The sequence below is a fragment of the Danio aesculapii genome, chromosome 21 (genome assembly GCF_903798145.1).
Source record: "Danio aesculapii chromosome 21, fDanAes4.1, whole genome shotgun sequence".
Classification (NCBI taxonomy): domain Eukaryota; kingdom Metazoa; phylum Chordata; class Actinopteri; order Cypriniformes; family Danionidae; genus Danio; species Danio aesculapii.
In genome coordinates, this window is record NC_079455.1 from 38185465 (window position 1) to 38210002 (window position 24538).

Genomic DNA, 24538 nt, shown 5'->3' on the forward strand with positions numbered 1-24538 from the left:
GGACAGTTTATCAAGGATGTACTGCTGAATCACGTCTCACTATAGTTGTTAAATGTAATATTTAATTAATCTTGTCTCTATCTAACGACTCTTCAGTCTTTTGAATCTATCAGGTAACGTGTCACAGCATCAGTACACTGCTTCAATCTTTTACTTTCACACTTGTACAAAAGTCATTTTAGCGAAAACCTCAGATGCTGTTGGTTGGTTCCTGTTGGTTCTGCACCTTTTTTACCAACCAAGTTGGTCAACGCCATTATAACAACACAGATCACCCTGCCTATTCCTGCCAGAGTCCCATGGAAAAAGTCATTGACAGGTGGTATTTTGCGTGTAACTTCATTCATTCATTTTCTTTTCGGCTTAGTCCCTTTATTAATCTGGGGTCGCCACAACGGAATGAACCGCCAACTTATCCAGCATTTATCAGCAGATGCCCTTCCAGCCGCAACCCATCTCTGAGAAACATCCATACACACTCATTCACACTCATACACTACGGACAATTTAGCTTACCCAATTCACCTGTACCACATGTCTTTGGACTGTGGGGAAAACTGGAGCACGCGGAGGAAACCCACACGAATGCAGAAACGCCAACTGACCCAGCCGAGGCTCGAACCAGTGACCTTCTTGCTGTGAGGCGACATCACTACCTACTGTGCCACTGCATCGCCTGCGTGTAACTTATCTGTATTTATTTATGATTTGGTTATGGGTAAAACAAAGACCATGCGGGTCAGGTAGTTGAAACGGTAGGCTACAAATAATTAATTTGTTATGAATTCATTAATTATTCATAAATAATTAATTCACCATCGCCTACAACGATGCCATCGTCCATTGCGATGTTTCACATTAGAGATTGTACAATGCCAAATTGGTCGACATCACCCAACCTTAGTTAGAACAACATGAATGAATTGTGTAGAACCCTGCATTTTTTACAGTGTGTACATGTTGAGCCTATAAGCTTTTGCACTCCTGAAAATCCTAAAACACTATTTGATTCTAGGAAACAGTTGTTGTTTTTTTTGTCCAATTAAACACTATCTAGAATAACAAACTACTTCTATGTTCTGTAGGTGATGACAAAACTACTGGCTATTGCTAGACAAAAAGAGAAGTGTTTGTTTACAAGACCTGTTCTGCTCTTCCTGTTTTAAAAGGAATATAGATTTAAAGGAAAATTATTTTAAAATCATTTCATGGGGTATACTGAATACTAATAGCAAATATGGAAATGACAGATTTATTAGATGAATTATAATCACATGTATTTTTTTTTATCTCATAACCTCCTTGCAATTAAGATATAATTGAAATTAAAACAATTTGATAGTATCACCATATGAAAAACATGAAAGTTTATCAGGGTTTTAAGAAAAATATAAAGCAGGAAAAATGGTTTTCAGCGAGCGGCATGGTGGCTCAGTGGTTAGCACGATCGCCTCAGAGCAAGAAGATCGCTGGTTCGAGACCTGGATGGGTCATTTGGCATTTCTGTGTGGAGTTTGCACGTTCTTCCTGTATTGGTGTGGGTTTCCTCCGGGTCCTACGGTTTCCCCCACATTCCAAACACATGCGCTATAGGTGAATTGAATAAACTAAATTGGCCATAGTGTATGAGTGTGAATGAGAGTGTATGGGTGTTTGCCAGTACTGAATTGCAACTGGAAGGGCATCGGCTTGGTAAAACATATGCTGAAATACTTGGCGGTTCATTACACTGTGGCAACGCCGGATAAGTAAAGGGACTAAGCCGAAGGAAAACGAATGAATGATAAATATTTTAAATTGTAATAATAATTTTACAATATTGCTGTTTTTGCTGAATATTTGATCAAGAAAAAACAGCATAAATACAGCAGTTTGTTTTCAATCTGCCATATATTTCATTGTTCCAAAACAGTTGGCATAATTCTCAAATTTATTTCACAGCCTCAACAAAGGTGAGAAAGTTTAATGTAGCTTCACAGGTCAAATGTAAAAGAGTGAAGGTTACTTTATGGCTGCAGTAAAACAACATAAGAGATGAAGCTTAAAGAATAAAGAACAGCAACTCCCCCTGCTGGTAAAGAAAAAAAAATAACTGAAAAAATATTGGGTGTAGAAATAATTTTCACTATTATTTACATTAAAAAACTGATAATTGAAGGAATATTTTACCCAAAACTCAAAATTCTGTCATCCTTTACTTGTTGCAAACCTGTTCAACTGTCTTTTTTCTGTTTAAAATAAAAGAAGATAGTTTGAACAAAGCTGGAAACCTGTTTGACTTCCATAATATATGTTTTTCCTACGATGTAAGTCAATGGGTGCAGGTTTTCAGTATTCTTTAGAAATAGGGAGTACATTTTCAGTTTTTTGGGCGAACTATCCCTTTAACACTGAATAAACAAGTTTTTTTAATGTATTTACTATTATTTTGACACAGCATTAGTTAATATTTGTTATAATATTCTGTAATAATACAATATAATTTCTAAATATAGTTAGAATTATTTGTTTTATACAACGTACAACATCTAACATAGGTTTTCACAGATTTTTAACGGAGCTTTGACCTCAAGTTTGTTCAGGTTTTTCCATGTAAATGACTTGAGTAATGTACTTTGCTCGTTGATGTCAGGTTATATCAGGTCAGCTCTGAACTGAGAGTCTAGAAAGGTCTTATCAGTGAGTTTCAGCTCTGTTTGAAAGGAAAAACACTTGAGCGTTGTCTAGAGAAACACTCACCTGTGCTTGAATGGCCAGATGAAACGCTCCCTTTTTAAAAGGCAAAAGTCCACCGTTCTGATTCCGCGTGCCTTCCGGAAACACCCACAATCGGATCTAAAGCCCAGTGCAAACACACAATGATATTAATTACAGAACACAATGAAAATACACTAATATATAAACAATAAGTCCTGTATATAGATGAACCGATCACAATTTAGAACGTAAATATTGCAATGAGTGGCGACACTGTGGCTCAGTGGTTAGCACTGTCGCATCACAACAAGAAGGTCACTGGTTTGAGTCCCAGCTGGGTCAGTTGGCTTTTCTGTGTGGAGTTTGCATGTTCTTCCCGTGTTGGCACGGGTTTCCTCCGGGTGCTCTAGTTTCCCCCACAGTGCAAACACATGCTCTATACGTGAATTTAATAAACTAAATTGGCCATAGTGTATGAGTGTGAATGAGTTTGTATGGATGTTTCCCAGGACTAGGTTACAACTTGAAGGGTATCCGCTGTGTAAAACATATGCTAAATAAGTTGGCAGTTCATTCCGCTGTGGCGACCCCAGATTAATGAATGAATGAATGAATACTGCAATGAGATCATTAGTGCTGTTAGAATCTGTTTATTGGCTAACACTTTAGAAAAATGGTCCATTAGTTAATGTTAATTAATGCATTTACTAATGTAACGTATGAATAATCTTATAAAGCATTAATATATCATAGATCAACATTTACTATTGTATTACTGAAATCCAAAGTTGTGCTTGTTAACATTAGTTGATGCACAGTGAGTTAACATGAACTAACATGAACTAACGCTAACAAAGATAAATTTATACCGTAACAAATGTAATACAAAATTTTTGTTCATATTAGTAAATACATTAACTAACATTAACTAATGGACCATTGTTTTGGTACTGTCCCGTTTATTTCTTATATAGGAATTTAAAAGAATTTCATGAAGTAAACTAAACAACATTTCATTTCTTTTTTTTTTAATTGATTGTTCATCACTGCTGATTGTTATTTTTATTTAAATACTACCATGTTAAATTAAATATACTTCAAAAATGAATTTGCATTCAAAATATTCACATATACTGGAGTTCAAAAGGATGAAGCTGTTAAGATTATTATAATATAAAATATAATACTAATATAGTGAATAGAAATCATCAACTCATTTAATTTTTTTTATATATATTTATTATGACAATAGCTGGGTTTTCCATCCTAACATGTGAACCTTTTCAAAGTTAGCAAATAACAACAATAATAATAAATATCTCAAATGTGGATTATGTGCATTTCCAACAAGAAGTTAGAGCAGATGACTGTAGTATTGGTAACCTAGCAACCAACAGAAAACAAAAGCAAAATGGAGACAGCTGATTGGTCACATGGGCGTAACGCTCGCTACTTCAGAGTTTATTCTGCAAATGTGTTTCCAACTTTCCATCTCAAATTTTTCACATTAACACTTTCAAGTCCAAAATGTAATGCATTTTGTAAATAAAGGGATTTTTATTCTGAATTTGGTATTTCTGCAAATCGTTTTCTCATGTGATACTTTAAAATGCACATTAACTAAGATGACGAAAACCTAGTTGCTGAATCTAAACAGAAGCATAAACCATGAATTAAAAGCCCTAATCTCTTATTGTAACAACTTTTTAAATAATTAGCTCTCTGTTTTAATTTGAGAAAAGAATCTGAAATCACTCTAAATATTGCATAAAGACGCGTTTCCTACTAAATGAACTGTCAGGTGAACATAATCTTAATGAACACAGACCTTGTCGGTCAACATGGTTTTAGCAGCGTCACTCATGACGTTCTTGGCGTCGCTGGTCTTTTTGCGGTTGATGAAGACAATTCCTCCCAGCCAGCAAATCATGCCCACTGTCCCAGCCCATATCAGCTCTTTCTTAGCGATCATCGTGCAGCGGTCTGGTAATATCTCCACCATACCTGCAGAGACGAGCAGAGAACCGCTTGGACAAGACATCAAATGGCTGTGTATTTGGTATGTATGTATGTGAAGTTTCACAAACTAATTTCGAGAGGAGCACGTGATATGATTGACTGCAGCTGGCCACTCATCTACATTCACTAGTTAGCCAATCAGATTAACCTCAACTCACTATAAGTAGCCTAGCTAGAACTACTCTCTTATCTTCGTTTTCCGAAGAAACCCCCCACCCACCCCTTCTCCTCCTTTCTTCCTTTACCACGGGGAGCTCTTGAGAACCACCTGATCTCGTACTCCCCTCATATGCTCTATGGACCAGGCGGGAGCCCTGGGCTCACCTATCTCCGAGCTCAGGGTTCTCTCCCGGGACAGCATGCCAAACCTGCTAACAGTTGTCAAACAATATCTACAGTAAGTGTGAACTCTTGAAGTATGTTTTAAAGGGGATCTAATATGCCCCTTTTTTCCAAGATGTAAAATAAATCTTGGATGTTCAAGTGTGCGTGTGAAATTTCAGCTCAAAATACCCCACAGATAATAGAGGTGTAAAAATTAATGGTTTCTTCGGTGCACAGCGATGAAGACGAAGACAATTTGGTATTGATTCAGTAATAGATCCTAACCGGTTATTACGAAACTGACATCATTTATCTTATATGCGCTATATTGCGGTATTTTACCATGGCAAGGGGTATTAGCATGAGTAAATTAAAATGCTCCAATTAATTAAAAAAAAAAAAAAAAAAGCAAAAACTCTAAACATGTTACTCTCATAGCAGCGATACTTGTGGATCCAGACACGAGCATGTCTACAGGGTAGGGTTGGGTATCGTTTAGGGGTTATTTCAATACCGGTGCTAAATCGATACTTTTAAAACGATACAGGTGCCAAAAGGGTGCCTGAACCGATATTTTTAAGCCACAAAATTATTTGACAAAAAAATATATTTTAATCATTATAATTGAACAATATAATTATATAATCATAATAAGTTTAAAGACTTTACATCAATTCATATTTTATATATTAGAATTGCATTAATACATTTCTTTTGATTATTTGTTTGTTAGCATGAATGTAAGATTTTCATTATGCAATTAACATTACATTAGCTTACTACTACCCTGTGAAAAGGCTATTGTCAAAATAAGGGAGCACCTGTTTTCTGGGTTTGGGGTTTGTGACTATGTTTACATGGACATCAATAATCTAATAATTTGCCTTAATCTGAATAAGACAATAATATGATGAAGGTGTTTAAATGAGTTGCTTTTTGAACGTTCCTTTCATGATTCCCTGTTACATGTTATAGCACATAGACCGATTAACAACGTGTCACCACGCTATCAACGTTTCCTCCGTATTTTAATGTCATTGAAATTTAAAATTTTTAGACTTTAACTGCAGTTCGGCAGTTTCACTTTCATTGAGGAACATTTCAATCATGCCCTCTTGACGAAGGGAGGTATTGAATGAAAATATGAAGTAAGGTGGTGGAAGAGTGTTTTTGTAATAGATACCACAAGCCGAATGGAAAGAAAAAACCTCAGCATTTTATAACGCTGGTGTCTGTGGTCCTTTAAGATATTAAAAAACATTATAATAAAAAAAATTATTCGCTGTTTACATGGTAGACTCTTACTCGGAGTATTGTCTCAATCATATTTAAATCGGAGCACTGGTTTCCATGTGAACGTACTCAGTGAAAGTGCCAGATGATGGACAGTACATTCCTCTGCCTTTAAGTTGATTCCCTGTGCCCTCAAATGTTACATTAAGTTTGACGTGTTTCCCCCCTACACACAACTTTTGTAAAGCATTTGATTCAAGCTGCTGTGTCAGAATCATTGCTTGTAAAATATAGCCATACTTTAGATCGATTAGTTTGAGCAAATTAGATGAATACGATCATGAGTGTTGATGAAGGGAGCCGCTTACTTGGTAAGCCGTACTGTGCGCTTTGCCTTCTATACTTAAGCAACAAGAACAAATGTCTAACATCGCCAACAGTGTCCGTATCCCTCAAAATTGCTTAGAATTAAATATTTGAAAATGGTGTAACACAATGCATACCTATGAGTGCCTTTAATGCATCCCTTGATGCTTCTTACATCTTTGTTGCAGCACCAGTGGCACCGAAATTCATATGCTGATTCGGTTCTGTGGATATCGGTTACAAAAGTACTGGTACCATAATGGCACCAGGTTTTGGTACCCAACCCTACTGCAGAGTGAGTTTTCTCCACTGCGTTTATTATGGATCAGCTGTGACCGCTGTTGCCGTTTATCAGTGCCACGCGATCACAGCCTTTTCTGTTGAGTAAGTGACCAATCATAAGGGTGTAAGTAGTCGCTCGACAATGCTCAAAAAGCAAGCGGGATAATATTTACATTAGTTTACTTGCTGTAAATGTACATGTTGTTCTGTGCATGTACTTGAGTTTTGTTTGATAAAAGAGTGGTTTCTTTGAGCAAGTAAAATTAAAGGTACAGTACATATATCTGACTGCTTGGATTAAAGGACAAAATTGTATTACAAATACACAGAAAATATATTTATAAATTATACATTTTTTATACAAGAATTCTTGTGTTGTGAAGTAAAATCTAAAACGGTGTATGGAAAGCATCGTCAATACACCGATATATCGAATTGAACCGAATGGATGGCATAATAATCGTAACTGAACCGAACCGTGAGGCCAGTGTAGGTTCACACCTCTAACAGGTAATGCTTTATAAATCTATGAAATCTACAACTGTGATTGTTGATTGGTTGTGCATATTTACTCACCAAGCACGTCGAGTGATGATTGGTGGTTCGAGATGATGACGTACGGTCCGTCTGTCTGTAGATGCTCCCAGCCGCTGACCTGATAGCGCAGACCCATGAAGTATTTGACATGACGGACCAAAAACCGTATGACCCTACAGGAAGTAAAGAGGCATTACTATTCACAACATGACCAATAAGAGTCATTCAAGTCATCCATTTCAACAAATATGGCATCTATACTTCTATTAAGGCAGGTCAATGGGATTTATAAAATATTTTACCAAAACAATTATACATATTATTAACTTATCAGACCATCAAACACGTTTTTAGGTATTTGTTTATGCTGCAGACATGAAAATACTGATAGATGAAGGCCATACACCCAAAACGCTTCACAATCGTGAGAAGGGGGGGGGGGGGGTCTCTCCACACCATCACCAGTGTGCAGCATCGACTTGGATGATGCGACGGCAGCCACAGCACAACACCGCCAGTGCACTCTCCACACACTAGCAACTGGTGGAGGGGAGAGACAGTGATAGAGCCAAATCAGTGGATGGGATAATTGGAGGCCATGATGGGTAAGGGCCAATGGAGGGAATTTGACCAGGACACCGGGGTTACACCCCTACTCTTAACGAGAAGTGCAATAGGATTTTTAATGACCACAGACAGTCAGGACCTCAGTTTAATGTCTCCTCCAAAAGACGGTGCTCACTGACAGTATAGTAGGGCTGGGCCGATAAACGAAATTATATCGAATCCTGATAAAAATGTCAATAACAATCATAAGCTCTGGACTTTTTTACTCTATATTAATCTAAGAGCCAATCACATAGCAAAAATGTGCAACAATGGGAATCTAAAAGTGTGTTGATATTAGAAATGTACCGAATTTTTGTCCACCGTAAATTTATTGGTCAAAAACACGTTATGCCATTTACCGTCCCCTCTAATTTTTGTGGCTACAGTTATTGTTGGGATACTCTTTTAAATCTGTAAGCTTAAGATTTGTATCCAAGTTTGCCCAGCCCTACAGTATAGCGTCCCCTTCACTTTACTGGGGCATTAGGACTTACACAGATCACAGACTGTTGGCCTCACCAACAACACTTGCAACAGCAAACTACTTGCATCCAGGTACTGACCATTCTCAGCCCTGCTTAGCTTCAGTGAGTAACCGTTCTTGGGCTAGAGGGTGATATGACTTTGGTCAACAAGTTCACTGTATAAGTGCAATAATGCTTCTGATTTTGGATCAAAAGACAAAAAAAAAAAACGCATCAAAAGTAACTCTAATACAGTTTTAGATTTTTATACATTAAAATGCATCCCTTAGTGCAGCCTCAAAATAATAAATGTCATTTTTAATATTTATACTTTGCCACTATCCTTCAAATGACAAGTTTTTACCTGCATGTTAGCAAAAAATAGCATAAACACTTCATGTTGTATAAAGCCTAAATGCTATTTTACTCATAATATGACTTTTTATTTTCATGAAAGTTATTTGAAAGAGAAAGCACACATCTTTCCTTTTTTTGTTAAAGGAATTTGCTTTAATATGTTATGCATATAAATACTAATAATAATAAATATTAACAAATAAATCATAATGTAAATAACTCTGATGCTGCATACACTAATAAGCAACACAAAAGTTAAACAATATCCAAAAAACGTATAAATTAGAAATGTTGCCTTGGTAAATGAGTTAAGAGTTTGTAAATATTTAAGTATTTTAAATATTTAATATGAAATGTGCCCTTGATTGAAATGTAATAAAAAAATAAACATGAAGATTAATAGTTAAACTAAATATTTAAAAATTACAAAAAATAAATAAATAAAAATCAATAAATTAATCTAAAACAATAAAAATAAAATCAGATTTCTTATCGTGCCCAGGTAAAAAAAATAAAAATAAATTTTAAAAAAAATCAATAAATTTAAACAAGCGAATTCTTATAGCTATAGCAAAAGCTAAAAGCTACAACACATTCAACGATTGAAATGGTGATTCGTTCATGTGTAAAAATTAAGTCTTCATTCACAATTTGAGCCTGATGTCTTAGCACTATAATAAATGACCATGCCATGTATCACCTTCTAACAGAATTGATAATAAAATAAATTCAAAAAGCTACACACTGCACTAGGACTGCGCAATTAATCGAAAATTCAGTTTCGATTTCGATTTTGGCCTCTAACGATTATGAAAAAGCATTAATCGAGATAAACGATTATTGCATCATATACCGCCCCCTTTAAAGTTGTACACATTTGTTGCTCTGCAAAGCTCAGTTTCACCTGAAAATGACTAAAAGCATGTACTGTAATGTAACTTTTGCAGCACGGGATGCGCATCACTCACTGATGTACATTCGAATCATTCATATTTTTAAAAGCGCGAAAGAGGCCGCATGCTGTTGTGTGTGTGTGTGTCAGAGACGAGCAGAGCACACGCATCAAACGCCATCTTAATGTGAGCGCTTTAATAGTGAAATACATGCACAGTTGTGTCAGAGCGCCGTGTTTAGTTATTATTATTCATATTAACCCTCATTTATGTAATAAACAAACAAGTTGAGAATCAAAAGACATGTGAAAGAGAAACCATAACTGAACACACTACTCTTAAAGTGACGGCGCACAATATTCCTGCTGCCGCCTGTTTTTATTATGAATCAAACAACAAAAGGACAAAATCCCTCACTGCTCTTGACTGAAGGACTTTTGTTTTTTTTTTTCTTACAGTGAAGATGCTTAAAGCAAAGTTTGTTTCATATTTTTATTCTATTGTATTTATATTTCCTTATTTACAGGGAGGAAAATAGCTGTATATATCCAGCTGAAGTCAGAATTAATCGCCCTCCTGAATTATTAGCAACCCTTTTCCCCCAATTTTTATTTAATGGAAAGAAGACTTATATTCAACCTATTTCTAAACATAATAGTTTTAATAACTAATTTCTAATAACTCATTTATTTTATCTTTGCTAAGATAACAGCACATAATATTTTACTAGATATTTTTCAAGATACTAGTATTCAGCTTAAAGGGCACCTATGGTAAAAAATCTACTTTTCAAGCTGTTTGGACAGACATATGTGCATGAATGGTGTATAGACCGTCATATTGGGGTGAAATAAGCACACCCAGTGCTTTTTTTTCAATTTAACAACATAAAAAAACGACCAATTAGAGCGGTTTTCAAACCGACTTTACGTAGGAGTGCGGTGTCCCCCCGCCCACCAATATTGATTGAATATTGATTTGTTGATTCACGTCCGCCATTTTCAGCGTGAGTCGAAGCGATATCACTAAAGGAACACCCTAGCTCTATTTTTAGATGCAAGGCTCATTGGGCTCAACACAAGAGCAATATTCTCCACATTCTCGCTCTAATCGGAATTATTGGTTGTATCTTTAGGTAGGTTTGCAAACATGTGTACTTCTCATTGAGTCTACCTTATACTTCAGCCGTTTGCATTTCTCGCGATCCCAGAAGCTCCCTGTGATCTTAACTAGCATGCGTTTTAGAATTCTAAACATCGGTTTCTATCAGGGTACACTCAAGTCGACGGCTGGGCATCGCGGACTGCTGCAGACTTGCAGCGCTGTTGTGTGTACCCTGATAGAAACCTATGATTAGAATTCAAAAATGCGTGACGCGACGATTCGGGACACTTCATGTTTCTGCCATGCCACAGAGAGTGTCTGGTGTGCCGTGTCACGGCTTCGAGTGGCGCATCCGATGTCTCAGTCAAAGTTAACTCAGTGTTTATTCTAGCCGAAATAAAACAAGCCTTTCTCCAGAAGAAAAAATATTATAGGAAATACTGTGAAAAATCCCTTGCTCTGTTAAACATCATTTGGGAAATATTTATAAAAAAAATTTATTAATTAATAAAAAATTTATAAAAATAAAAATTCACAAAACATTCAAAGGAGGGCGAATAATTTGACTTCAACTGATAAACGTTTTGATTAATCGTGATTATAATTATGACCAAAATAATTGGGCTTATGATTTTTCCCATAATCGGGCAGCCCTACACTGCACAAGTTGAAAAGAGCTGTCAAACACATTAAATCACTGCAACAAAGACCCAACCATAGACCTTTACATATTTGCTTGCTTAAATCCAAACAGCAAGCTTTTTTTGCATAATCGTCTAAATTGTTTGACTTAAGCGTCTGATGTTGTGCGATAGTTGCACAGAACATGGAGATAGCAGATACAGTATCTGTGAGACCTTTGAACACATAAGAGCTTCATATCAGTAATGTGAATATGTGGCGAGCAAAAGACATCTGGGGGTTACATAACACAGCAGCTGAGGAGAGTCAACAAAACACAGCCTTCATTCACACACTTCTGACTGCGGGTTACAATAGATCACGCTGACATACTTAATAATCTCTCGGTGAAGTGTTTCACTAAACCACTAATCTGAAGTAGGAGCATTATTAAAAGCGATAAAACATTATAAACAATAGGCTTTATGCACGGGAACTTCACTTAAATTTGTAAAACATTCAAGTCAGAGCCAGAGTAATTAGTGGTTCATTTCACTGCGGTGACCCCTGATAAATCAGGGTCTGAGCCGAAGGATAATGAGAGATAGTGAGTGAGAAGTTAATCGTTTTGTGTTGGGGCAACAAAGAAAATGTGTTGGTGTAACTACCTGGTTAATGGATATGTAGTTCCCAGCATGCTTTGTGTAGGACTGATTTACAATGGTGAAATGTTGAAAATAAAAGTAACCTTGGGTGTTTTAAGTTAAGGGAAAGAACTGTTAGAGTTCAATCTTCACTTAGTTTAAGAAATGTCATGTAATGTTTTGAGGTTACCATCCTGCAGTTTAGAGTAGCACTCATGCTTTGGGTGTTGGCAGCTTTATTAACAACAATGCTGTTTGTTGCTTCGCTAAGTGAGGCAATAACTGTCCCAAAGTTAGTTCTGAGATAAGTCTCAATCATTATTAAAGCAGTTGCAGTTTGAACTGCAATAAATAGCAGAAAATTCTGATTGTCCAAATTAAGCAATTGAAATTGATTGGCTTCGCAAGAGTAAGCTGTGTTCACAAGGTAATTTAAATGAAAGTGATGAGATGTTTAAAATGAATTTTGCTCATGAACTTTATTTGCCTAAAATAAGTTGAAATAACGCAATTCAAATAAGTTGAAATAATGCAATTCAACAAAGTTAGAATAACACAATTCAAGTAACACAATTCAATTAACAATTATAACAAGTTGCAATAACGTTATTCAAATAAGTTGGAATAACGTTATTCGAATAAGTTGGAATACCGCTATTCGAATAAGTTGGAATACCGCTATTCGAATAAGTTGGAATACCGCTATTTGAATAAGTTGGAATAACGCTATTCGAATAAGTTGGAATAACGCTATTCGAATAAGTTGGAATAACGCTATTCGAATAAGTTGGAATAACGCTATTCGAATAAGTTGGAATAACGCTATTCGAATAAGTTGAAAAATCGCTATTCGAATAAGTTGAAAAATCGCTATTCGAATAAGTTGGAATAACGCTATTCAAATAAGTTGGAAAATCGCTATTCGAATAAGTTGGAAAATCGCTATTCAAATAAGTTGGAATAACGCTATTCAAATAAGTTGGAATAACGCTATTCAAATAAGTTGGAAAATCGCTATTCAAATAAGTTGGAAAATCGCTATTCAAATAAGTTGGAAAATCGCTATTCGAATACGTTGGAAAAATCGCTATTCAAAAAGGTTGGAAAAATCGCTATTCAAATAAGTTGGAAAATCGCTATTCGAATAAGTTGTAATAACGCTATTCAAATAAGTTGAAACAACGCAATTCAAATAATGCATTTCAAGTAACGCAATTAAAACAAGTTACAATAACGAAATTCAAATAAGCTGAAATAACGCAATTCAAGTAACACAATAAAACAAGTTGGAATAACACAATTCCAGTAACAGAACTAATGCCGAGTTCAGACTGCATGATTTTAGCCCAGATTTTGACTTTCCGACAGGTTGAGAAACCGCGGACAAATGCCTGAAATCACAGGCAAATAAGTGCTCGTGCACATGAATGACAATCACACAGTATGAACCATCACAGACGCGATCTGAGAGAATTGGCGTGCTAAATATCTGGAGCTGTCGGCGATTCAAATCATGCCGTGTGAAATAAGTTTTGACTGAAAATAACATCGGCAGTCGCCTACAGCCAATGAGAGAGCAGCATTCGCTTGTGTGTGTTATTTGGACCCAAGAAATGGAGGAAAAACTAGTTGAGGTTTGACAGGAGCACCCGTGTCTGTTTGACGTTTCACACAGAAAGTTAAAAAAGAAAGTTGAGGAGAAATTGCCAATTCCCTTCAAACCCAGGTGAGCAAATATGCACATTTTCTACCCCATTAAAAGCTTCTTTCTCATTATGTAGTTAGTAACAAAAGATATACTATGTGTTTTTGGCTGTGAGACGTAGTTTGGACGAAGTTGTCGGAGATACTATTGTAAAGTCATGCAACGTGAAAGCCCCTGTCACCGATCCATCTTGTAGTGTAAACAAAGCAATGACGTTAACGTTAGCCCAGATAGTCATGCACTGTGAAAACATCTGTGACACGACTACTTTGAAAATCATGCAGTCTGAACTCGGCATAAAACAAGTTAAAATAACGCAATTCAATAAAGTTGGAATCACGCTATTCAAGTAACACAACTAAAACAAGTTGAAATAACGCAATTCAAATAAGTTCATTCATTCATTCATTAATTTTCCTTCAGCTTAGTCCTTTTATTTATCAGGGGTCGCCACAGGGGAATGAACTGTTAACTTATCCAGCACATGTTTTACACAGCAGATGCACCCAGAGGAAACCCACACCAACACGGAGAGAACATGTAAACTCCACACAGAAATGCCAACTGGCCCAGCCGGGACTCAAACCAGCAACCTTCTTGCTGTGAGGCGACAGTGCTAACCATTGAGCCACCATGTCGCCCTGTCGAATAAGTTTTAATAACACAATTCAAATAAGTTGAAATAATTTAAATGCGTGGAAATGTGTCATAATTAAATTAAGTAACACCAACAATTTATTTTGGAGAGTAAAATATTATTTGAATGCCTTCAATTTTAAACGAATACGAATTTATTAACAGCACCTAGTTATTTTGGAAGTATTTTAAAATATTACAATTAACACAGCTATTAATATTTGTGCAATGCACTGACGTGCCTCTTTGTCCTCATTACACCTCAATAGCAATTGTTGAGAACTCAGCTTGACTGAACTGTAAAGAGCAGCTCACAGAACATTGTTGCAGTCACTACATGAGCATTTTGTACCAAAAAAAATCTAAACTTCTTAGACAAAAATCTGAGCAATTAACCTAGAGTGTGCTGTTGTTATTGAATCTGTTTATAGATGAATAACGCAGTCATCATCATAATGTTTTTTCTTTTTTATTTGTTAAGAGCATAGTAAATGAACTCTGTTATCACAAATGTCAACCTGTGCTCTGACATTTTATCAAAGTACGTAAGCACGAAAAAAAGAAAGATATACAGTTGAAGTCAGAATTATTAGCCCTCCTCAATTACTAGCCCCACTGCATATTTTTCCCCAATTTTTGTTTAATGGAAAGATTTTTTCCAACACATTTCTAAACCTAATCGTTTTAACAAATAATTTCTTTATCTTTACCATGATGACAGTACATATTTTACTAGAATTTTTTCAAGACACTAGTATTCAGCTTAAAGTGCTATTTAAAGGTTTAACTAAGTAAATTAGGTCATTGTAAATTAATGGATTGTTCTGTAGACAATTGAAAACAAATGTTGCTTACGGGGTAGGGTTGGGTGATGTCGACCAATTTGGCATCGTACAATGTCTAATGTGAAACATTGCGATGGATGATGGCATCGTCATCGTAGGTGATGGTAAATTAATTATTTATTAATAATTAATTAATTCAAAAAGAATTAATTATTTGTAGCCTGCCATTTCAACTACCTGACCTGCTTGGTCTTTGTTTTACCCATAACCAAATCATAAATAAATAAAGATAAGTTACACACAAATTACAACCTGTCAATCACTTTTTCCGTGGCATGAATAGGCAGAGTGATCCGTGTCGTTATAATGGCGTCGACACATTTGGTTGGTAAAAAAAGGTGCACAACCAACAGGAACCAACCAACAGTATCTGATGTTTTCGCTAAAATGACTAAGTACAAGCATGAAAGAGAAAGATTGAAGCAGTGTACTGATGCTATGACACGTAACATGATAAATTCAAAAGACTGAACAGTCGTTAGAGACAAAATTAATAAAATATCACGTTTAACAAACCCACACGAACATGGGGAGAACATGCAAACTCCACACAGAAAAGCCAACTGACCCAGCCAAGGCTCGAACCAGAGACGTTCTTGCTGTGAGGCGAGCATGCTACCCACTGCGCCACCATGCAGCTGTCAATAATTCATATAAATCATAAAATTTTATAAAAATGTATATATTAATTAGATCAAATTAACATCTGCACTGGACAAAGCATTTAGCACAGCCTTGTATGCTTAATATGAACAAGAAAAATATTCATCTTAAAACATGAAATGAATGTTATAGAAAGCAAAAATGTAACTTTCTCAAGCATCAACATATTGTTACAACACCAAATGACATATTTTTGATTATATTTCTTGAAAAGTAATGCTTGAATTATTGATCTGCCAGATATAACCTTATAATTCCAAGTGGAAAATGACTTTTCAGAATGAGAAGGTTCTATCTGCATTTACCGTGGTTACTTTACTCCAATTTGCAAAGAGAACTTTGATAATTTATATTTAGAGTACATTTAGGGTCTCTGTCATGTTAATGTATGATAGAGAACTGTTACAAACATATTGTTTGCTATATGTAATGCAAAAACTTTGAAGCTTGGTCTCTCAAAATCATTTAGAATGCAGATAAAACCTTATAATTCCAAGGTGACGATTATGGCTGAGTGGTATATAGAGTTCTGGGGATATAGAGATATGATTCCCCAACGCAATGCGGGATTATTCAATATCGTTCATACTGATATGGTTTGAGGCCACATGTGTGCATTCTGCGCGAAACAGACCACTCCAAGACAGCACGCGAGCTCCACTTGCACAAATGTGCGCATGCGCAAATGAATGAGTCACTCCTTGATTCAAACAAAAGATTTGTTAAAAATGAACGAATCGTTCAAGAACGACCCATCACTGATGCGACATGGAGGAACAGGCAGTGCCGGCGTTGTATTGAAATCTGACTCCCGGACAAATCTGACTTCCCCTCATGTGAACAAGCGTCGTACAGCGCCTGTAGCAGTCACAGCGGTTTATCAGAAACCATTTATCGATCCTTTCTTCCACAATTGACAGCAAGAAGGAACATAGAAGCTTTATCAAATTGACAAGCAGCACCTGAATGTGTTCAAAACAATTAAAACCGCCAAAATGGGACGAATTTATACCACATTTTGAAAGTGAAACTACCTCATATTCACTGATTATAAGTTCAGTATTTATTACACGACGGTCTCTTCTTTATATTATGTTATAACACATTTAGCTCTGCATTCTGGTCTGTTATTGCATATTGACTTCAATTCCGATTAGATTCTAATCATTATATTTATTCTGTTTAATTGATTTATTTAAGCCAGGGGTGTCCAAACTCGGTCCTGGAGGGCCGGTGTCCTGCAGATTTTAGCTCCAACTTGCCTCAACACACCTGCACGGATGTTTCTAGAAAGCCTAGTAAGTGCTTGATTAGCTAGCCCAGGTGTGTCTGATTGGGGTTGGAACTAAACTTTGCAGGACACCGGCCCTCCAGGACCGAGCTTGGACATGCCTGATTTAAGCCCATTAACTGGAGGACGTGATTTGATTTGTGTGTGCCTTTAGTGTACGAACGGTTGGTGGATTAAACAATTATTATTTATTAAAACTTTATTCATTATTAAAACTTGAAAAAAAAAAAGTAAAATAAAATAAAAAAACATGCATTTGTCTACCAAATATTTCTTTTTCTATTTTAATATCTTGCTGTTAGCTACTCTTTTAACAAATAACAATATAAGAATGATAATTATAATGATGATAATAACAGGGAGAGAAACCCCTGTGTTTGAATTATATTTTATAATAAAGGTTTAACAAAGTCTTTGACTCAAGTAACCATTTATGGGAAAATACCAGATATATCATATACCGTCATTCCTCCTAAAAATACAGAGATTTTTTGCCCAAATCGCCCAGCCCTAGTGACGATAACTGTATATCGTCAGTCACAACAGACAAGAACATACAAAAAGTCAGCAAAAGTGTTGTTTATTGGTGTGTTTATCTTAGAACGAAAAAAAAAAAGAGCAGAAATCATGTCTTAAAATGGACGGATGGACTCACAGCTAACGACATCCTTTTCATTTTGGCTCAACTCCTTAACTCAGCTTGATCAAATCTGTCCTCCACCACCTCTATCTCTATACGCCTTGTCATCTCTCTCCTTTAACCCAATAAGCCTGGCATCCCTGCATCACCTCAGCATGTGGCTCAATCACTCCTTCCTATCGCACTGATAAAGAGACTGAAAGAAAGAGAACGCCAGAGCAGATAACCTTAAAAAGAGAAGAACGGCGCTGATGCAACAGGACACCACCCATCGCCCCTCCACGTCATGTGCTCTCTGTTGGTTAATACGGGTGTTAGGTCATCCTGTTAAAACAGCCTTTACGCTGAAATGAGTTTCCACATAATTGGCACGATCAGATTTTAGCATGTACAGTACTTGACAACTCGTCAACACTTGATAGTTGAGCTGTGGTAAGTCTACACCAGTCCGGATACAGGAGATACAGCGTAATTACCGGGTAACGTCGCACCCCCACGTTCAAACACTGTCCTGAACAGACCTGCTCACCTGAATGGCTTTACCTGTGAACTACAGGCGGCACTGATAAAGTAAAACGGTAAACATGCAGTAGGGCAATGCAAGATATTGAAGTTATCAAAATATTGCAAGTGTGCATATTGTGATTTACACTGAAAAACCAAAATAAAGATTTTGTTGCTTGTTCAAACTACTTTTTTTGTTCAAACTACTTATTTTAGCTGTGCCTTTACTGAATGAGTACTGTGCTATGTCCGACAGATCTCACTATTGTGTCTTTCTTTTCTTTTTCTTTCTTTTATAACCTGTTTTAACACATTTTAATCGGTTTAATCATTTTTATTTTATTTTTTTATACTTGTCTTTTTTATTCTTGTTTATGTAAAACACTTTGAATTGCCACTGTGTATGAAATGTGCTATATAAATAAACTTGCCATGCCTTGCCTTATTTAAAATGAGCCAAAACAACAAAATTGGGACAACTTAATTGTTTCATGTTAGATCTACTTAAACTTGTTAATCGATTTTTGTTGGGACAATATGAATGGACTTTGTGAACCCATGCATTTTAAGTGTACGCTGACAGAAAAATTCCTTGTAGTCTACCTGACAAAAGTCTTGTTGCCTATCCAAGTTTTAGGAACAACAAATCATAACTTGATATCTAGTTGATTGTTTGGTATCAGAATTGTTTATATGAAAGCAAAGGCCTCTAGATTACGCTTATTTTACCACAATAAAATATGATCATGCATTGATTTTTAATGATTTAATTAACACAGTAAGGTCTGACTTCATCAAAAGCCTTTGGATTCATCTTCAATGCCTCCTCCTCCATCTTAGCCCAGACATGCTCAATAATGTTCATGTCTGATGACTGGGCTGGCCAATCCTGGAGCACCTTGACCTTCTTTGCTTTCAGGAACTTTGATGTGGAGGCTGAAGTATGAGAAGGAGCGCTATCATGCTGAAGAATTTACCCTCTCCTGTGGTTTGTAATGTAATGGGCAGCACAAATGTATTGATACCTCAGGCTGTTGATGTTGTCATCCACTCTTCAGATCTCTCGCACGCCCACATACTGAATGTAACCCCAAACCATGATTTTTCCTTCACCAAACTTGACTGATTTCTATGAAAATCTTGGGTCTATGTGGGTTACAATAGATCTTCTGTCGTATTTGTGATGATTGAGATGCAATTAAACAGATGATTCATCAGAAAAATCGACCTTCTGCCACTTTTCCAAATGATCAACTAGAAGACAAGTTATTATTTGTTGCTCTTACAACTGGGATCGATGACAAGACTTTTGTCAGGCAGTGTACTTGTTCTGCTGCTTGCGTTACTGTGCTGTCATGGAAACGCTGCTAAAAATGACTACTATCAACTCATTTACTGTCAATAAAATTTTACTTTCTTTTTATCAGTCTAATTTAAGTTATTGGAGTATTAAGTCTTACAAAATTATTTTATAATATTTAGTAAACTAATATATAAACTACTACAAAGCATTGTCTGTTTCAGTTTTCAGCCAAGTGCATCCACAATTAGTAGTTTTGGCAAAGAACTTTCATTTCAGTGCATCTCTAACAAATTAATTAACTAATTGTCTGTCATATTTAGAACAATAATCAATTCATAACATTAAAATAATAAATGACAAGCATAGCAAAAAATAACAGGGCTCGACAATAAGGACTGCACAATGGACAGTAGACCGCATCATCGCTGGCCTGATCTGCCTTGCCACTAAAGTATAATTTGGTTGCGACTGTTTGTCAATTGTGTGCAAGTAAGTCTTAGGGTGCTTTCACACCTAGACATTTGTTTCAGAAGCTGTCTCGTTTGTCCAGTTAGCGTGGTTCGTTTGGCATATGTTAATCTCGCAATCACGCTTAGATCCGCGCCAAATTAATTGGTCCAAGATAGCCTGAATGAGGTGGTCTCGGCTCGATTGTAACGAACTCTGGAGCCAATCAATTGTATTGAGAAAGCAAAATGATCCAATGAACTGATGAACCAGGATAGCCTAGATATATGTAGAGAGAATTATGAATAGGGCGGGATGTCATTCTTACTGGTAAATGTACATTTCATGTCAAATACGAAAGTAAAAGCATGTTGAAATATCACCAAGAGCTGTTTATCAGTTAGGAAAATTGACTGATATTACCGTCTGATCATTTTTCCATATTTTAATCTTTTGGTTTGTATATTTCTGCACTGAAACCTCGAAAGAAAGATCAACATCGATCTGCTTCATGATCTGACTGCACTCTTGGATCCTCTGTTATTTCACTCTATAATTTAAGCCTATAATGCACAATTCGGGTCAATGTTCTTTTAATAGATAGATTAATTCAATAGATAGATTTTTACTAAACTTGACAACTGAAATGAACCTATAAATGAGAAAAGTCTTACCTCTCTGATTTTTATTTGGTGTCAATGTCTGTGGGTGTCAAAATTAAAGTGCACCAATTCACTTTTTTGTCACATTTTGAAATTGTCAGTTGTATTTAAAGAAAGGTTATGCTGAATAATAAGTGTATTTATACAATTATGTTCAGCTTTTGACACATCATTTTAAATGAATGTTGATGAAAGTGAATGTTTGTACTAACCATGCTGCACATTTTCATTAACTTAACAATAACTCCCTATTTCCGCTGGGCAGTTTGAAAGATGTTTTTTCAGCTCGAAACTAGATAAAATATTGAACAAGAAGCTGGCTAGGCATGTCCACAACTGAAGAAAGGAAGCGTCAAGCTAGGGCTGCACGATTAATCGAAAAATGATCACGATCTTGATTTGACCCTACACACCATCCTAATTCAGCCTTTTCTACGATTCAGCCAATTATATTTTCAAGGTCAGGAGAGAAGAAAAGGCGAGTCTTCACGGTAACATTGACACCTTCAAATGGCGTTCAAAGTGTCATGTACTGTATTCACAAGGCATAATTCACCCAAAATGTCAATTCTGTCATAATGTAATGATGCATTAACTGTCGCGAAGTCGCACGTGAGCTGACGCACTGTTTGTTTACTGCCGAGAACGCGCGCACGTGCACGCAAATGACGCCTACTTTAATGAACACAACCTGCATATGCTGTGAATAACAGGTAATAAAGTTGTAAATAACGTTCAGTTTGTTGCACAGAGTGATCGTTTGAGGGCCGTGCGGGAGGTTTGATTTGCATTGATTTTTTCTCACACAGACAGTAGCCATGAGCCGCACTCGGAAGTGAAAGTGAAACCTGTGCGCACATCATTTAAATGATCATATGGCATTTTAGGGTTATGATTACGACAAGCATCTGATATGTTTTTTCTTCCATAGCGAACACAAAGTGTTGTGCATGAAAATAAATGTTTACTCTGTCAGTATAACAACCCTAGCCTATATATAATGTTGAATATAATGGTCTAATAATGTTGTCAATGATAGATGACAAGCACATGTCTTAAAGGGCACATAGTTTACCTCTTTTTTTATGATTTAATATTAATATTATGGTTCTTCTGAGTGTGCCAGTTTAGGTTCAGTTTAAAACACAATTCAGATTTTTTTATTATAATGTGTTAAAAAGTGTCATGTTGGGGGCGTGTCCACACTGATTTATGGGTGTGTTGCTTCACATGTAAATTAGTTTCGGCTTCCCGCCAACGTAACAAGGGGCCGGGGCCATGAGCTCACCCGCTCTGCGTTTGCAACAGAGTCTGACAGGCAGACTGCGAGAACGAGCTGGAGTGAGAGGTTTAGCATTCAGTCGTACATGTACGACTCTGACACAGACCAAGCAGAGAGTACAAAATCATACGTGTCTTTGTATAGTTTTACAGCCAACTATGTGCTAGTTTCAAGTGCCGAGCTTGTACACAGAAACTAATAACCACGCACACTGAATTAACTTTGACTGAGGCACCGGATGCGCCGCTCGAAGCCGCGACACGGCACACCAGACACTCTCTGTAGCGCGGCAGAAACATATAGTGTCCCGAATCGTCGCGCCACGCATTTTTGAATTCTAAACATAGATTTCTGCAGCGGTCTGCGCCGCCCAGCCGTCGACTTGAGTGTACCCTGATAGAAACCTATGTTTAGAATTCTAAAACGCATGCTAGTTAAGATCACAGGGAGCTTCTGTGATCGCGAGAAATGCAAACGGCTGAAGTATAAGGTAGACTCAATGAGAAGTACACATGTTTGCAAACCTAAAGATACAACCAATAATTCCGATTAGAGCGATAATGTGGAGAATATTGATCTTGTGTTGAGCCCATTGAGCCTTGCATCTAAAAATAGAGCTAGGGTGTTCCTTTAGTGATATCGCTTCGACTCACGCTGAAAATGGCGGACGTGAATCAACAAACTGAGGATATGATGCGCCTGTCAATCAATATTGGTGGGCGGGGGGACCACTCTCCTATGTAAAGTTGCGGTCGGTTTGAAAACTGCTCCAATTGGTCCACTGTTTTTTATGTTGTTAAATTGAAAAAAAAAACACTGGGTGTGCTTATATCACCCCAATATGACAGTCTATACACCATACATGGACATATGCCTGTCCAAACAGCTTGAAAAGTAGATTTTTTTTTACCATAGGTGCCCTTTAAAGATAATAAATCAACTTCTGAATTATGAATAGTTGTATTCTGATGTCATCATTTTACTGTGAATTAACAAACAGGACATATTGAAAGTCTGTTCAAGTCCACCATAATACAAAATTGAGCATTTTAAGCAACAGTAGACCTACAAATAGGCCTAATAATATTATTGTTGTTTTACCATATGTTTGAGAATTAACAATAATAATAGGCTACTCATAATTAACCTTTATTTTACTTTTGGACAATCATGAGAAAGAATCGTGATCTTGATTTTAAACAAAAAAAAATTGTGATTCATTTTTGCCAGAATCGTGCAGCCCTACGACCAGCCCTGGCAATATATCAAAACAATCCAAATTTTTTTTGCAATTGTGCTTATTGCATTATTTTTATCACAACAGTCTGCAATAAATTAGTGATTTAATGCAAAAGTTTCTTTGTGAGCCTCTGAAAAAGATCAGCACATCATGCTGTGTAGTTACATGTCAATGTCATCTCCGAAAAAAAACAAAGTAGGCATTAGTCATGCTACTATTTTTTATTACATATTATATATTGCATTATCTGGCATTTATATTGTATATTATATATTGTTTTAACATCACACAGCCTGGAAAAATATTTAAAAAATTCAACTTGGGAGGGATGAATGTCTTATTAGATGCAACAAATGGGTGTTTATTATTCCGTGGTGTTGTCCAGTGTGTTCATTGTACCCTTGTATGAATAAATCAAGTTATGAAGAGTAGAAATTGTCTATTTTTTTTGGTGAGCATAACAAAGCCTCTTTCAAAGTTGTCTGAAAGCAGATGAACACTGGGACAGGCTCTGACGGGCACTTTTGTGCATGTGCATTTAGACATCAGCTCTTCAATTTTCATACCATATGCACACTATTAGTGAAGACCACAACACTGCTGCTTTTCATAACAGGTGGCGCACAACACAATGTACACACACTAATATGTAGGGCTGTGCAATTAGGGGAAAATATCTAATTGGGATTTTTTTAAAGATATTGCGATTTCGATTTGATTTGCGGTTTAATTTTGTAGTCAAGCTTCAGCTCAATATTCTGTATCGTAGCTTCTTACTGCTTAAAATGCAGTGAGGTTAGTTAAACGAGGAACTGAAAAGATATTAACCCCAGCTTTTATTCAAATTTTTTAATAAATATTCAGAAATTAACACTCATTTTTCTCAAGAGCAAACAGTAAAGCTGCACAATTCTGGCTAAAATGAGAATCCAGATTGTTTTGCTTAAAATAAAGATCACGATTTTCTCACGATTCTGTAGATGTAAAATAAAGCTTAATATGAGTCGGCAATTATTATTGTTTTTTTCCTCAAACATATGGTAAAACAACAACAATAATGTTATGTGTAGGTCTACTGGTTTCTATAAACAATTCTATTCTACTTATAATAATTCGGATGTTGAATTATGTTTGAGATATATGCTTATCTTTGCAATCTGTCATTGACAA

General features: G+C 36.3%; 1 protein-coding gene across 1 annotated transcript in view; it reads right to left on the reverse strand.

The window, feature by feature from the left end:
- agpat2 (1-acylglycerol-3-phosphate O-acyltransferase 2 (lysophosphatidic acid acyltransferase, beta)) overlaps positions 1-24538 on the reverse strand; it is a 35833-nt gene that overhangs the window by 7412 nt on the left and 3883 nt on the right. Inside the window, exons 2-4 of the mRNA XM_056446240.1 lie at positions 7498-7631; positions 4526-4701; positions 2740-2835 (exon numbers count right to left, since the gene is read on the reverse strand). Of these exons, the coding sequence (XP_056302215.1) occupies positions 2740-2835; positions 4526-4701; positions 7498-7631 (406 nt within the window). The remainder of the gene's footprint in view (positions 1-2739; positions 2836-4525; positions 4702-7497; positions 7632-24538) is intronic.